General features: G+C 44.8%; 1 protein-coding gene across 1 annotated transcript in view; it reads right to left on the reverse strand.

The window, feature by feature from the left end:
* Nucleotides 1-741: 741 nt before the first annotated feature.
* Nucleotides 742-14,994, reverse strand: part of LOC138758057 (uncharacterized) — a 356,156-nt gene continuing 341,903 nt past the window's right edge. The window contains exon 11 of the mRNA XM_069926419.1: nt 742-1,383. Within this exon, the coding sequence (XP_069782520.1) occupies nt 1,283-1,383 (101 nt within the window). The 3' untranslated portion in view covers nt 742-1,282. The remainder of the gene's footprint in view (nt 1,384-14,994) is intronic.

Raw genomic sequence — 14,994 nt, forward strand, 5'->3', positions numbered from 1 at the left:
AACAGTTAACATTATAGACTGTCTATCATAACCTATTGTTCTTGGACATGACCCAGTCATTAATGAAAATTATCAAGCATTTTAGATCTAATCCCAATCATCAGCCCAGATCCCCAGAATCACACCCACAAAATATTGTTTTTTTTTTTTGTTAACGCTTAATTTGTTTGGAAAGGGCTAATCAATCAGCTACAAATTCCATCTGGCTTTACCCATCCTGTCTGCTTCAATACCACCATGAGACAAAAAGTGAAGATTAAAGTCCAAGGGAAATATCTGAGTGGTTCAACACATTTACAGTGCCTGTACAATGTTTTAAGGTAGTTCTACTGCCAGATGCACATTATATCTTTGGCAAATTATGTAAAAATGCTGACTCTTTGGTGAGATGACTGCTTCAACCATTCATTTTCCCTCAACAGCAATACAAGATCTTTAAACCAATCACTGGTCTTCTACTACTAGTCAGAAAAAATGGACTTGCTTGATACTTCTTCCCAAATATAATTTAAAAATAAATTAAAAGAACAGAGGTTGAAAGCATGGATTAAAAAGATTAAATGTGCCGGAGTTAAGTAAGGTAAAGGCCACTGCAAAAACTTCTTGGTGACATTATCCTCCTCTAACAATAGCAATTATTTTCAGTTTAGACATCCAAAATATAACCAACAAAATCTCTTTTTTTCAAGAAAAATGTGGGAAATAACCTGCTACAAAAAAAATTATGTGGGCTCTGAGTCATCACAATGTGGCTTTGATCAAAGAACATTTAAACTTGTTGTGTCATCTTCCTTCCTACGGAGATAAATAGATGTGGAAGAATGATGAAAGAGGAGAGCATATACTCCCTTCAATGTCCTTTTGATCCTTTGGTGACCCAGTGGAAATGGGTCAACTACAGCCCACCTTTGGTGTCCAGGTATTTCCACTAGGGGAAACAATGCGAGTTCTGTGAAAGTTGTTCCACTGTTTTTATTCATCCACCAAGACTCATGTAAATAGTGGATGTGACAAATTCTTGTGGTTTCAATGCCTCATCAAAAATATTTTGTGAATTTACCTGTGTGAAAACAAGAGCATAAAGAAGCATTGAATGTAACAAGGCAATTTTCCGAATAATTCCATTGAAAAGGCTGGAAAAGCTGTGGTGCATGACTATAACCAAATATCTGACACAATGTGATCCTTCAGAACCTCATCAGAGAAAAGCTTTGCTGTTTGAAGCCGGTAAATGATGGAATGTACACCCTTCTACAAATACACCTTCTGTTCTAGCTGCTGGTCACTTCCCTGCTGGGCTCCTCTTCTGGGCTCCTTTCTGCTGCTCTCCTTTCCACTGTGTTGGTTGTGGATCTGTGAGCAGAAGTTGGTACTTCTGGAGACCTTGGTTCAATCACCAACATAATCAGAATCAGCGCATATCTTGATGTGATGGTGCAAACTTACAAAGAAGCATCAAAAATATTGTACCAGCAAAGGCCATTAGCAAAATTTTTCCCACAAACATGAAAAATAGCAGGTGTGAATACTCATTGTTTATCAGTTTACAAAGGCCAATGTGTGCTTGCCAAGTTTCATCAAGCCCAGGAAATCAAGAACCTGTTTTGAACTGAAAAATGTGTGTCAAACCCTGCTGAGAGATGCATGTGTAGAAGTTGACAGCACCCCATCTTCCCCCACACCCTGCCACAAAATGAGTCAAGTGCCAGCAGTTTAGTCAACCAGAGTGAGATGCAGAAATCTATGGCTTGGAGCCAGCTTTCTTGCACTTTTAGTTTTGTCTGTTTTTATCCCCATGCCTGTTGCCAAATCCTTTCACTGTCAGAGATTAAAATGAATTTGCTGAACTTCCAGATGTTACCTTCAATTAAGATTTCACAACTTCTGGAGCAGCACAAGGTGATAACCAAAGTCATGAGAGCATTATATTAAAATGGAAAATAAATAAAACCTTCCAATGCTGGAAATCTGAAATAAAAACAGCAAAGGCAGGATCAGGCATTATCTGTGGAAAAGATGTTGCTTGGCCTGCTTATTATATCCAGTTTTATATTATCCCTCATTGTTTTATGTGGTCTCTCTGCAGATCATCAAATTGTCAACCAGATTTCTTTGAGTGGCGTACTGGTTAGCACACTGCCTTTACAGCACCAGCGATCAGGGCCAGAGTTCGAATCCCGCGCAGTCTGTAGGGAGTTGGTAAGTTCTTCCTGTGTCTGCATGGATTTACCCCAAGGGCTCTGGTTTCATTCCACCGTTCTTAACGTACTGGTGGTTGTAGGCAAATTGGGTGTAAGTTGGACGGCATGGACTCATGGGCTGAAATGGCCCATTACCGTGCTGTATGTCTAAATTTGATTCTTTTTAAAATTAATTCAAGCTCTTATCTACGCACTGCATTCATCAACAGAGTTCACCAAGGACCTGCTCTCATTCTCGCCCACATGCTGGCTATTTTCAACATTGTTTGCAGCTTCTAAGTGCACCTGAAGTCACACAGCTTTGCTTCTCCAACACTTCTTGTGAAGAACACTATGGATGAGCAGCAGTTTCCTCCTTAAGCACAAGGGATAAAATTCCAGGGACCCATCAAAAACTATCAACCCTATGGTTACATCCTTGAAAAACTTAGTCAACTAGTCAGGTAGAGTCTTGTCCATGCAAATCCATTCAGTCTCTGATTAATCTGTGGCTTTCAAAATAATGGCAAACAACTTAAAAAGGCTTCCCCTAACTCAGAATAATCTGCAGCTATTGTTCCTTTAAGTTTTCTTTTCCCTGAGTCGCCCATGGTGCTGTGCTCTTAACTGTGGCTGCATTGTGCATGGGAATCCTATCCCTGTCAGGACAAAGAACCAAATATTGGTGAGAGACCAAGATGTCTTTGGGGTCATATTGTTCTTTGTCTGCCAGACAGTTGTCTGGCCTCAGATAACCCTCTCCAGCTCCAGATCTTAGGCTTTTTCATCTGACCACCCTTCCAGTGTGGAGGACAGAGTTCATGAACATAGAGGGTTTCAGATTGATCAACAATTGGAATCTTCTCTGGGTAAAACAGTGGCTGATTACACCTCAATCAGAGAGGGTACTGGTTGGGAGATGTGCTGGATTGACCCAAGGGACTTTAAATTAACCTTGTAAGGGGTTGGGATCCAAGATGGAAAGGGAGTAACAACAAAGAAGGGAATGGAGGACAAGTATCAAGGTAATACAGGTAAACCTTGATGTGCTTACCTTAATGCATGAAATCTGAAGGGGAAAGCAGATTAGCTTAGGGTGTGTATAGGTATAATACAATGTGATATAGTGTTTGAAGGAGGAACAGGACTGGCAACTCTATGGATCTAGAGTACTCTAGATACAGGGATGATAGGAACAGTGGAAAGAGAGGTGGGGGATGTAGTCACAATATATGCCAAAGAAGATGTATAAGTAATTTTTAGAGAGGATATTGCCATAAAAATACTTTGTGAGGCAGTATGGGTGGATATCAGGACCAAAAAGGAGTAGTTACCTTGATGGGTGTTTACTTTCAGACCTTGGGAGCTAGAAGATCAAATATACAGATTACTGATGACTGTAAAAATAGCAACACAGTTATCACAGGAGATTTCAGCTTCCCTAATGTGAACTGGGAATGCCAAAGTGTTGGAGGATTGGATGGGGTGAACTTTGTTAAGAATGTCCAGGAGAACCTTCAACATTGATATATGGATAAGGTTACTAAGGAAGGGGTATTACTGGGGAATGAAGCTGATCAGGTAACTAAGGTATCGTAGGGAAACTCTTTGGGACTAATGACCATAATGCAATTAGATTTAAGACAGTTATCGAAAAGGATAACACTGGTACTCAAGTTGGAATCCTAAATTGGTACAAGGCCAATTTTGACATAATTAGACAGGACTTACCAATAGTTGATTGAATGCAAGACTGTCAAATAGGAGGTATTTAAATGTGTGGTAAGAAAGGTCCAAGTACAAACATATTCCAAGTAAGGTAAAAGGCAGTAATGGCAAGATGAAGAAACCTTGCTGAACAAGAAATATAGAGATACTGATCAGGAAAATAAAGGAGACATGTGTCATGAACAGGCAGATACGTTAGATGGAATCCCTTAAGAAACATAAGGAATGTATGAGCATAGTGAAGAGGGAAATAAGAAAGGCTAAGAGGTTTTGAGCTAGTTTTGGTAGACAGTGTAAGGGAGAATCTGTGGTGGCGCACATCCTCATGGCGAACCAGCCCTGCTTGTATTGCCACGTGGCAGGACAGCCAATGGGAAATGGTGTCATCAGAGGTTTCTCTCTGACTCCAGCATCCCTTCCAGCGTGCACCCTGGGCAGCGATCATGATGTCACAATGCACCAGGTGACTGAACTCATGCTGCTCTTAAAGGGCTGTGCTGAATTTGAATAAAAACATTCATTAACAACTCTCAATGTGGTGGCTGTGTTTCTTCCACTACTCACACCGCCACAGTGGTGACCCCGATGAGCCCAGACATTTTTCTGGACTCAAAACACCATGGATTCAGCAGAGGTTAATGCTGTCTCCATCAATCTTACCCCCTTTTGGACCCACTGACCCAGAACGTTATTCGGGCAGGCGGAAGCACAATTTCAACTCCGCAACACCTCCTCAGATGCCACGATGTTCTATCATGTTGTGAGCACTCTGGACCAAGATACGGCAGTGAGGGTGGATGACACCATCCACCATCCCCCAACTATGGGAAAGTACACCCCCCTCAAAGACCTGCTGCTTGGAACTTTTGGGCTAATTCCCCACCAATGGGCTTCCAGGCTCCTTCACCTAGATGGGCTTGGGGACCATAGTCCGTTGGCACTAATGGACAAAATGCTGGCCCTGGTGGAAGGCCGCAAGCCTTGTTTTCTCTTCCACCAGATATTCCTGGAACAAAAGCCGGAGGACATCCAGCTGCTCCTCACAGATGAAGACTTCTCAAACCCGAGGAGAGCAGCAGCCCGTGCGGATGCCCTCTAGTGCAAGAAGAGGGAGAATGAGGCAGCCCTCAACTATGTGGCACGACCAGGAGCTAGCCGACCACAAGCCGTTCCCAAGACCAATCTAGAGGAGGGCCAGTTGACCTGGTTTTTCTATCACCAGCAAGCCCGTAAGTGCCACCAGCCCTGCGGGTTTCAGGGAAACAACCAGGCCAGCTGTCATTGATGGTTGCGATGGCTGGCCACACAAACAGCCTCCTTCATGTGACGGACAGATCCACCAGCCACTGATTCCTGGTGGACACAGGGGCTGAGCTCAGCGCCTTTCCCCCCACAGCATTAGAGACTTGCACCCGATCTCGAGGTCCAACCCTGCGGGTGGCCAACGGCTTCACCATCAGGACCTATGGCACCCGTAGGGCACAGATCCAGATAGAGAAGGAGAAGTTCCACTGGAGGTTTGTCCTAGCCTCCGTGGGCACCACGCTGTTAGGGGCCTACTTCCTCAGAGCTCATGGCCTACTGGTTGACATAAAGGGTAAAAGACTAGTCAATGCCCGAACATTCCACTCCACCTGACTGGACACAGCAGAAGCCCGCAGGCCCGAAATCACCACCATAGCAGCCGCCAGAGATGAATTCAATGGGATCCTCCACGAATTCCCCACAATCTTAGACTTCCACCATATTGACACACAGGGCCCCCTGCTGCACGCTAGACATAGATGGCTGCCGTCTGAGAAGCTCCAACAGGCAAAGGAGGAATTCTCCAGGCTCCAGGAATTGCCTCAGACAGTACCTGGGCATCACCGCTCCATATGGTCCCGAAACCATCCAGGGGCTGGAGACCGGGCAGGGACTACCATCAGTTGAACCTCATGGATGCAGATGGAAAAGACCTGGACTTTGTGTTCATTTACTTGGACGATATTCTCCTTGCCAGTCACAACCACGACGAATACAAAGGCCACTTCCGCCCACACTTTGCCCAGCTGGCAGACTTCAGCCTCATGGTCAACGCGGCCAAATGCCAGTTCGGCAAGGAGTCCCTCCAGTTCCTGGGGCACACCAATTCGACGGCTGGGGTCGCGTCGGTGCCGGTGAAGGTAGTGGCTGTTCAACGATTCACCAAGCCCTCCACCCTGAAAGGCCTCCAAGAGTTCGTGGGGATGGTGAACTTTTACCATTGTTTCATCCCCAGAGCTGCGAGCACCATGTGCCCATTGTTCATGCTCATGGCCACCAAAGAAAAGACTTTATCGTGGTCAGAGGAGGTGGACAGGGCTTTCGTCGCAACAAAGGAGGCTCTAGCTGCTGGTGCACCCGCAGCCGGTGCACATGGCACTCTCCGTGGATTCCTCAGCTATGGCATTGGGGGGGGGGGGGGGGTTCTGGAACAGTGGCTTGATGGACAATGGCATCTGCTGGCCTTTTTCAGTAAGCAGCTGCGCCCACCAGAGCTAAAATACAGCACTTTTGACCAGGAGCTCCTGGAGCCGTATTTGGCCATCTCCCATTTCCGCTACTTCCTCGAGGGCAGGATGTTCACAGCCTTCACGGATCACAAGCCCCTCACTCAAGCACTGGTGATGGCCAAGGATCCGTGGTCCACCAGACAGCAGCGCCACCACTCGTATGTGTCTGAGTTCATGGCTGACATCCGACAAAGGGCTGGCAAGAATAATGTAGTGGCGGATGCGCTCTCCCGTCAAGCCATCAACACTCTCACGCCTGGCCTGGATTACGAGCAACTGGCTCAGCCACAGAGGAGTGATCCGGAGATGCAGGCCTTGCGGACCGCCATCTCGGGCCTCAAACTCAAGGATGTCTGGGTGCCCAGCAGCCCGGACACATTGCTCTGCGATGTCTCAACAGGCACGTCGTGCCCGGTGGTCCCGCTGCTCTGGAGGGTGAAGGTGCCAGACCTCCAAGTTCCAACAACACACACAACCCCCCCATCCAGAACTTCAACCCAGTGGTTCGCAGATTCCAACACATCCACATTGATGTTGTTGGGCCCCTGCCAGTGTCCAAGGAAGCTCGTTACCTCCTCATGGTGGTGGATCGGAACCACAAGGTGGCCAGAGGCCCTCACGATTAAGGAGGCCTCTGCAGAGACGTGCGCCAGGACTCTGGTCAGCCAATGGATCACTTGTTTTGGTGTCCCAGTGCATATCACTAGAAACAGAGTGGCGCAGTTCACGTCTGCTCTGTGGACTCAGATGATGAAGCTCCTGGGGGGGTCAAACTCCACCACACCACAGCATACCACCCTCACTCCAATGGTTTGGTGGAGAAGTTCCACAGGCACCTGAAGGCATCACTTATGGCCAGGCTCTCTGGACCAGACTGGGCAGACGAACTACCCTGGGCCCTCCTCGAGATAAGGACGACACCCAAGGAGGACCTGCAGGCTTCAGCAGTGGAGATAATCTATGGTGCACCACTTTCCCTGCCAGGTGAGTTTTTTGGCCCAGACTCTGACACCACGGCCACCAACAAAAACCTGCTGGCGAACCTACGCAGGCGACTGACCTCCCTAACCCCCCCTATCCCCAGCACGCCACGGCACCCAGCCATTTCATCTCCCCAAAGAGCTCGACTCGGCCCAGTTCATTTTTGTGTGGAGGGGACCACAAGGTGCACTGCTGCAGCCATATACGAGGGGCCATACAAAGTCTTGCACCAGTCTGGCGGAACCTTCACCCTGGATGTTGGGGGGAGAGAGTAACTTTTTACGGTGGACCGCCTGAAGGCGGCCCATCTGGACTTATCACAGCTGGTGCAGACGGCCGTGCCCAAGCGGCGGGACTGGCCCCCGAAGCAACAGGATGCGTAGCCGGTTCTGGGGGGGGGGGGGCGTGGGGTTGTGTGGTGGCGCACATCCTCATGGCGAACTGGCCCGGCTTGTATCGCCACATGGCGGCAGCCATGGGGAAATGGCGTCATCAGAGGTTTCTCTCTGACTCCAGCATCCCTTCCAGCGCACGCCCTGGGCAGCGATTATGATGTCACAATGCATCAGGTGACTGAGCTCATGTTGCCCTTAAAGAGGCGGGCTGAATTTGAATAAAAGCAGTCATTAACGACCCTCAACGTGGTGGCTGTGATTCTTCCACTGCTCGCAAATCCAAAAAAGATGTTATATGTTAAGCACAAAAGGGTAACAAGAAAAAGAACAGGTCCCTTAAGGATAAGAATTGGCATCTATTGTATAGAGCCAGAGTAGATAAGGAAGATCTTAAATTGATATTTTATGAATGTGTTTACAGTGGAGCAGGCAAAGTAGGAGCCGGAGGTGATTAGGTAATTAAAGATAGCCTAGGGGGATGTCTGCATCGGAATTGAAGACATCTTAGATCGTATTATCAGAACGTAAGTATTGAAATCCACACGGTGCATCCCAGAACACCGCGGGAAGGTAGGAAGGGAATTGCTGGGACCTTGATAGACATTTTTAATTTATCATTGAGGACAGGCAAGTTCCAGAGGACTGAGAATGACAAATGTAGTGCTCTTATGTATAAATGGCTGTAAGAATGATCTGTATATCATTTGACCTTTCAGTATGAAGTCAGTGACTGGGAAATTACTGGAGAGAATTCTGAGAAATAGATTTTGATGGCAAGGGGAAAATTAAGGAGAGCCAGCAGGAATTTGTGTGTGGGAAATCATGTTTCACAGACTTGATAGAAATTTTTGAAGAGGTGACAAAGAGGGTCGACAAAGATAATTCATTCAGGGTGGTGGGCACAAGGAACAAATTGTCAGACAAAGGTGTGGAGACAGGTGAGTTCACTTCTATTAAGAAACTTTGAGATACCTACATGGATGGAAGGGGATTAGAGGGGAATGGACCTAATGAAAGCAAGAGTGAGGCTAGTTTCCATGTTCAGTGAACTGGGATTCACTGGTAGTGTGTTGTGCTGATGGCTGGCTCTGCCTCCCGGCTCTACCGCCATCTGCACACATGTAACCCTGGTTTCCTGCCTAAACCCTTCTGAAGACAACTAATAAATGCATTTGTTCTCCTTCCAGTCGTGAGAGCGTTTATTCATGCTACAATTTTATTAGCTTATTCCCTATGCTACTGATAAACCCTCTGTCCCTGACGTGGCTGAGGAGGTCACATACTGGCTAGATTGCTTCCAGGTCTACCTGAACGCGACCAAAGATGTCTTCCACACCGATGAACTCAGGAGGTCTGCCCTCATTTCGAAGGTAGGATCGAAAGGGTATGCAGTCATCAGGAACTGCTCTAAATATGACACTGCTATCGAGGCATTGAAGGCTCAGTACCTGAAGTTGCAAAACGAGGTCCTAGTGAGGCACCACCTTGCTCTACATCACCAATGGCCAGGAGGCCATCAATGACTACCTGCTGGATCTGTGGGCGCTTGCCAAGAAATGCGGGTGCAAAGCAGCTATGGGCCATGTTTGTGAGGAAGAACAATCTGGGACACTCTAGACGCGGGGGTCCACTCGAGCTACATGAGGCAGCGACTGCTCAAATCGGGAAAGAAGGACCTGGCTACATGAGGCAGCGACTGCTCGAGTCGGGAAAGAAGGACCTGGCTAGCCACATTGAACTGGCCAAATCATTGGAACAGGCCAAGCTTGAGAATGACGACCTCAAGCCAATGAGCTCGCTCACCCAGGTGATCACTTCCAAAGACCGGCTGTTCCCGCTACCCCAGCCCTAATGGCTGCTGTTCCTGTGCTAGTGAGTGCTCCCGTACTAGGGAGTGTTTTTTCTGTGGCAAGAGCCAGCACTCCCGATCTCGTTGCCTGGCTAAAGACTCGGTGTGTTCCAGCTGTGGCAAGAAAGGGCATTGGACAAGGGTTTGCTGCGCAAGGGGAAGCCTGGAGAAGTCCACAGCCTGCACTGCTCCCGGATCTGATTCCAGCCCAAAGATGTCTGCCCCGAATTCACCTGAACCCACTTGCTGCGCTACACACCAATGGAGGGAGGCAGTGGCAGTGAGGAAACAGCACGAAAAGGCTTGGCAGCTATCTTTCTGCGACCCAAATTCAAACTCTGTGCCATCATTATCAGAGGAGGAAGGAAGGTGACCATCTTGCTGTGCCATGAGGTCAATGCCATCTTACCCATGCAGGTAAACTCAGGACAGTAATGGCCACACAAGCGAGGAGTATGGAATCTCTGGGGTCCTAGCCTCGATGGTTCTAGATGAGGACGGACCTCACCAGCTCCATAGTGACTGTGAAGGTAAATGGACATTCCACTAAATTCCTAATTGACACAGGCTTTACTGAAACATAGCCTCATGGACTGTGCAAGAGTACAATCTAAAGATGTATCCTTCCAATTATTGCATATTCCTTCCGTCTCATTCGCATTCTACGTGTATTTAACATTATATAGTACATTTGTCATTTGAAGAGGGAGAATTCTGTAAGATTTACCTGTATGTATTGATGAATTGTGTGCCACAGTGCTGTTGGGTCTGGGCTTCCTGTGTCACCTTAAAAGTGTGACCTTGGAGTATTTTGGTCCCCTTCCCCGTAACGGTTTGGAATGGAGGGCTCCTAAAATCAGAACCTACCTGCAGCCTCACTGAATATTGACTCCCCGCCTCTCTTCTCGAATCTGTCCTCTGACTGCAAACCAATTGCTACCAAGAGCAGGAGGTACAGCACAGCAGACCGAGATTTCATCAAGTCTGAGACACAACATCTGCTTTATGAAGGCATCATCAAACCTAGCACCAGTCTGTGGAGAGCACAAGTAGTAGAGGTAAAAGGGGAAAACAAGTCCAGGCTAGTAATTGACTAAAGCCAAACTATTAATTGGTACACACTTCTGGACATATACCCCATCCCTCGTATTTTGGACATGGTGAACGATATCTTCCAGCTCCAGCTTATCTTCCATCTTCTTAACCTTCTCTTGTCCTTTATCCACTACTTTAGCATATTTTGCTACATCAGCTTTAACATTGCCATATCTTCCATAACATTAGAAAGCTTATTATTCACAGATTTAAAACCCAGCTTGTGAGACTCTATAACGTGTTGCTATTGTTTTCAGTGAATAGGACAGAATAGATATATTATATTTGTGTATTATCTCAATATAAATGTTGATGAATGATCATAATTTATATCAGTGGGTCAATAGTGCAATAATGAATTCCTACACCTTTTTTCCATGCTTACTTACTTTATCCTTAAGACCCACAAGTGGAAAGAGGTTAAATGTTTGAATTTACATTGTACTTTTGACAGAATCAGGAAATCCAAAAATGTTTTATTAATAATAAAAGTACTTTTGAAATATCTACTGTTCTTTTTCAAGAAAATATGGACAAGTGAGGTCAATTAATTGTTTTTGTCAAGTGGAAATGAGAGGAATGTTTGAATTTTATGCAATGTTCCCTCTCGCATTATTTTCTCTCAACTTCAGTTTATATTGTGGATTCAAAAGCAAGGTTACTATGAATGAAATAAACTTGCTGGAATTTCATTTAATTACTGAGAAAGCCACAAACAATTCAGGCCTGAATTTGTGACATGGAAATTCAAACATTTTGTCATTGTGGCAAATCCTCTGGAGTGTATAAATCCATTAATGTAAAGTGTAGGTGAAATTCAAGATTTTGTGAATGTGCACAATATTATTTCACCAGGGTGAATGTGTTAGATGGGATTCAGGATTTTTACTAATGTTTCAAAGATTGCATTCCATGAACCCTTGAGTTTTTTTCATTAACATCACAGGTTCATCAAACTGAGTAACACAAATTCTATCTTCTATTATGTGGGATTACACTATCTTACAGGTATTTAACGTTGATTTCAGATATATTGTCAGACTACATACTGCACTGAGATTATTTTTTTTCTGTGGGTGAGGCAGAATTACCACTTAGTGGTAGTGCAAAAAAAAACTTCATATAGTGTACACATGTGAACAAATAAAGAACTGAAAACAGTCAACAAATGTAAACAAACTCACCATGCAGTACAGAGAAAAAAAATTTTTAAATCAATAAAGTACACAAGTAAGAGTCCTTAAATGAGTCCCTGATTGAGTTTGTTGTTGAGGAGTCTGATGGTGGAGGGGGAGCAGCTGTTGCTGAACCTGGTAGTGTAAGTCTTGTGCACCTTTACCTCTTTCCTGATGGTAGCAATGAGAACAGATCATCTTTGATGATTGCTGATGCTTTCTGATGGCACCAATCTCTGTAGATGTTCTTGATAGAGGGGAAGGTTTTGCCTGTGATATCCTGGGCTGTGTCCACTATATTTTGGAGAGCTTTATGCTCCAGGGCATTGGTGACCCCATTCCAAATCATGATGGAGCTGGTCAGCTAACTTGCCACCAAATATCTGTAGAAATTTTGCTAGGGTTTCCAATGTCATACCAAAACTCTGCAAACTCCTGAGGAAGTAGCAGCGCTGACAAGCTTTCTTCATGATGCCATTAGTATGTTGGGTCTAGGAAAGCTTCTCTGAATTAGTGACTCAAAGAACTGAAATTTGCTCATCATCTCCTCCTCTGATCACCTAATGATCACTGGATTGTATATCTCTGGTTTTCCCTTCCTGAAGTCAATAATCAACTCCTTAGTTTTGGTGACATTGAGTTAAAAGTTGTTCTTACGGCACCATTCAGCCAAGTTTTCAATCTCCATTATATATGTTGACTCATCGATTTTCTTTATACAACCCACTACTGTGATATCATTGGTAAATTTGTAAATGATGTTATTGTCGTACTGAGCCACATAGTTGTGGGTGTAAATTGAGTAGAGCAGGGAGCTAAGAACAGAGCCCTGTGGTGCTCTGGTACTGATAAGAGATTGTGGAGATGCTCCTATCAATCCTCACTGATTGTGATATGCAGGTAAGGATCCAATTACACAGTGGGGTGTTGAGTCCCAGGTCTTTGGTTTGATGATGGTGTTAAATGCCAAACTGTAGTCGATAAAGAGCATCTTTGTTGTCCAGGTGTTCCAGGGCTTTTTGTAGAGCCAATGAGAAGGCATTTGCTGTAGACCTGTTGGTATGATATGCCAACTGGAACGTATCCATGTTCCTGCTCAGAGAGGAGTTTATATGCTTCAACACCAGGTTTTCAAAACATTCATTATTGTTGATGTAAGTGCTATTGGCAGGTTACTACTCTTTTCTTGGGCATCAGTAAAATTGAGGACTGTTTAAAACAGGTGGGTACCATGCCTTGCTGGAGTGAGATATTGAAGATATCCATGAACATATTGGTAAGTTGATCAGCATAGGTTTTTAATACTCAGCCAGTATTCCAATCGGGCTGGAAGCTTTCTTTGGATTCGCTCTCCTGAGGCAGCATGTTCAGGGTAGGATCTTCAGAGGAGGTGGAGGTGCAGAAGGGTGCTTCTTCACTGTTAAGTTGGGTGTAAAAGGCATCGAGTTCCTTTGGGAGTGAAACTTTGCTGTCTGCTGCTGCACTAGAGTTGGTTTTGTAGACCCTGATAGAGCTGTCAGGTGACTGGTTTCCACTTCACCCGGGAGATGGCTTTTCTCATTGTTGTACTTGCTCCTTCTGTATTGAGCTAGATCTCCAGACTCAAATGTCTGTGATCTGGCTCTCAGCAAAAAAAAATTCCAGATTTCATTGTTCATCCACAGCTTCTGTTTGGGGAAAGCCCTTTTACAATTTGGTGGGGACACACATTTATCCACAGCTGATTTGATAAAAGTCTGTGATGGCCCTGGTGTAATTGCTCAGATTATCAGCAGGACCCTTGAACACTACCCAATCAGCTGACTGAAGGAAGTCTTGTGACCATTCTTCAGCCTCCAATGACCACCTTTCAACTGTCCTGATCTCCAGAACCTCTCTTTTGAGGCTCTATCTGCATGAAGGCAGAAGGAGCCCAGCCAGGTGATCTGAGTTGGCAAGATGTGGCCTCAGGATATTTGTTTGCACTTGTTTTCAATTATTTGTTAACAGGTGGGTGCAATGGTGCGATGATTATAGCACTAAATTGTAAGCTGTGGAATTCATGCTCTGTCAATCTAATTTACATTTACCTGGAGAATATACAAACAAGTTCAGATCCTGGATCAAAAATGATTCAGTATGGCATTTTGCCAAGACTTCGCAAATACAGATCTGCCAAGTTTTATACACCTTTCCTCCTCTGTCAGTACAGCTGCCTTGATCTTCGTTGAACAAACAGAAGATGTAAAGTAGGCAAAAGTGCTATATTTATCTTGCTATCAGATGGTAACTAGAATAGAACAATCAGGCTCTCTGTGATGTATTGAAAACTTCTGTTTCAGCAAGGTGAGATTGTGATCTATTTTGAGGAGAGCACTTAACTCGGGAGATATTTTATTTTTGTTGATAAAAGGATCATTATTACAGAAGTGCTGAAGCTGTGAACACAGTTGGAAATATTTTTAAACAGGCTGCTTAGCATCTTAAAGGAAAATTCCCTCATGTATGTGCAAAACATTGGATACTTATCAATATTTGAATGGTATTATTGAAGCAGGAAATGTAAAGGGACAAGATTGGGGATCTAAGCATTGCTTCAAAGTGGAATGAGGTGGAAAACATCCTTACACACAGCACAAAAGTCTCTCTGGCAACTTTGAGAAGATTCAGATCCCTAAAAATTACTTGTATGACTGATGCAAGAATGGAGCAGTCTGAGGGCCACTTTCAATGAATGCCACAAACTTGTACAAAAATATCAATAAGTTTCAACTGTGGTATTTTTGGTACCATTCTACCCTCTGAGTTAGAAGGCTGAAGTAAAACACAAAAGCCTGTAGATGAAGTGATTGAAGTTTTTTAAAAAAAAACAATGCTGGAGAAACTCTGCAGGTTGAACAGTGTACAAAGATAAAGATACATAACCAATGTTTCGGGCTTGATGCGTTTATCAATGTATGAGCAAAATGTAGGTAGGCAACTGAATTTTAAAAATTGTAGTCAGAAGGCTGTTAGTCAATGTTTAAGTTCAGGGATCAGTAATAAACCTTGATACAGCTATTGAAAGTGTGTTATCAT

The sequence above is a fragment of the Narcine bancroftii genome, chromosome 3 (assembly GCF_036971445.1).
Source record: "Narcine bancroftii isolate sNarBan1 chromosome 3, sNarBan1.hap1, whole genome shotgun sequence".
NCBI lineage: Eukaryota > Metazoa > Chordata > Chondrichthyes > Torpediniformes > Narcinidae > Narcine > Narcine bancroftii.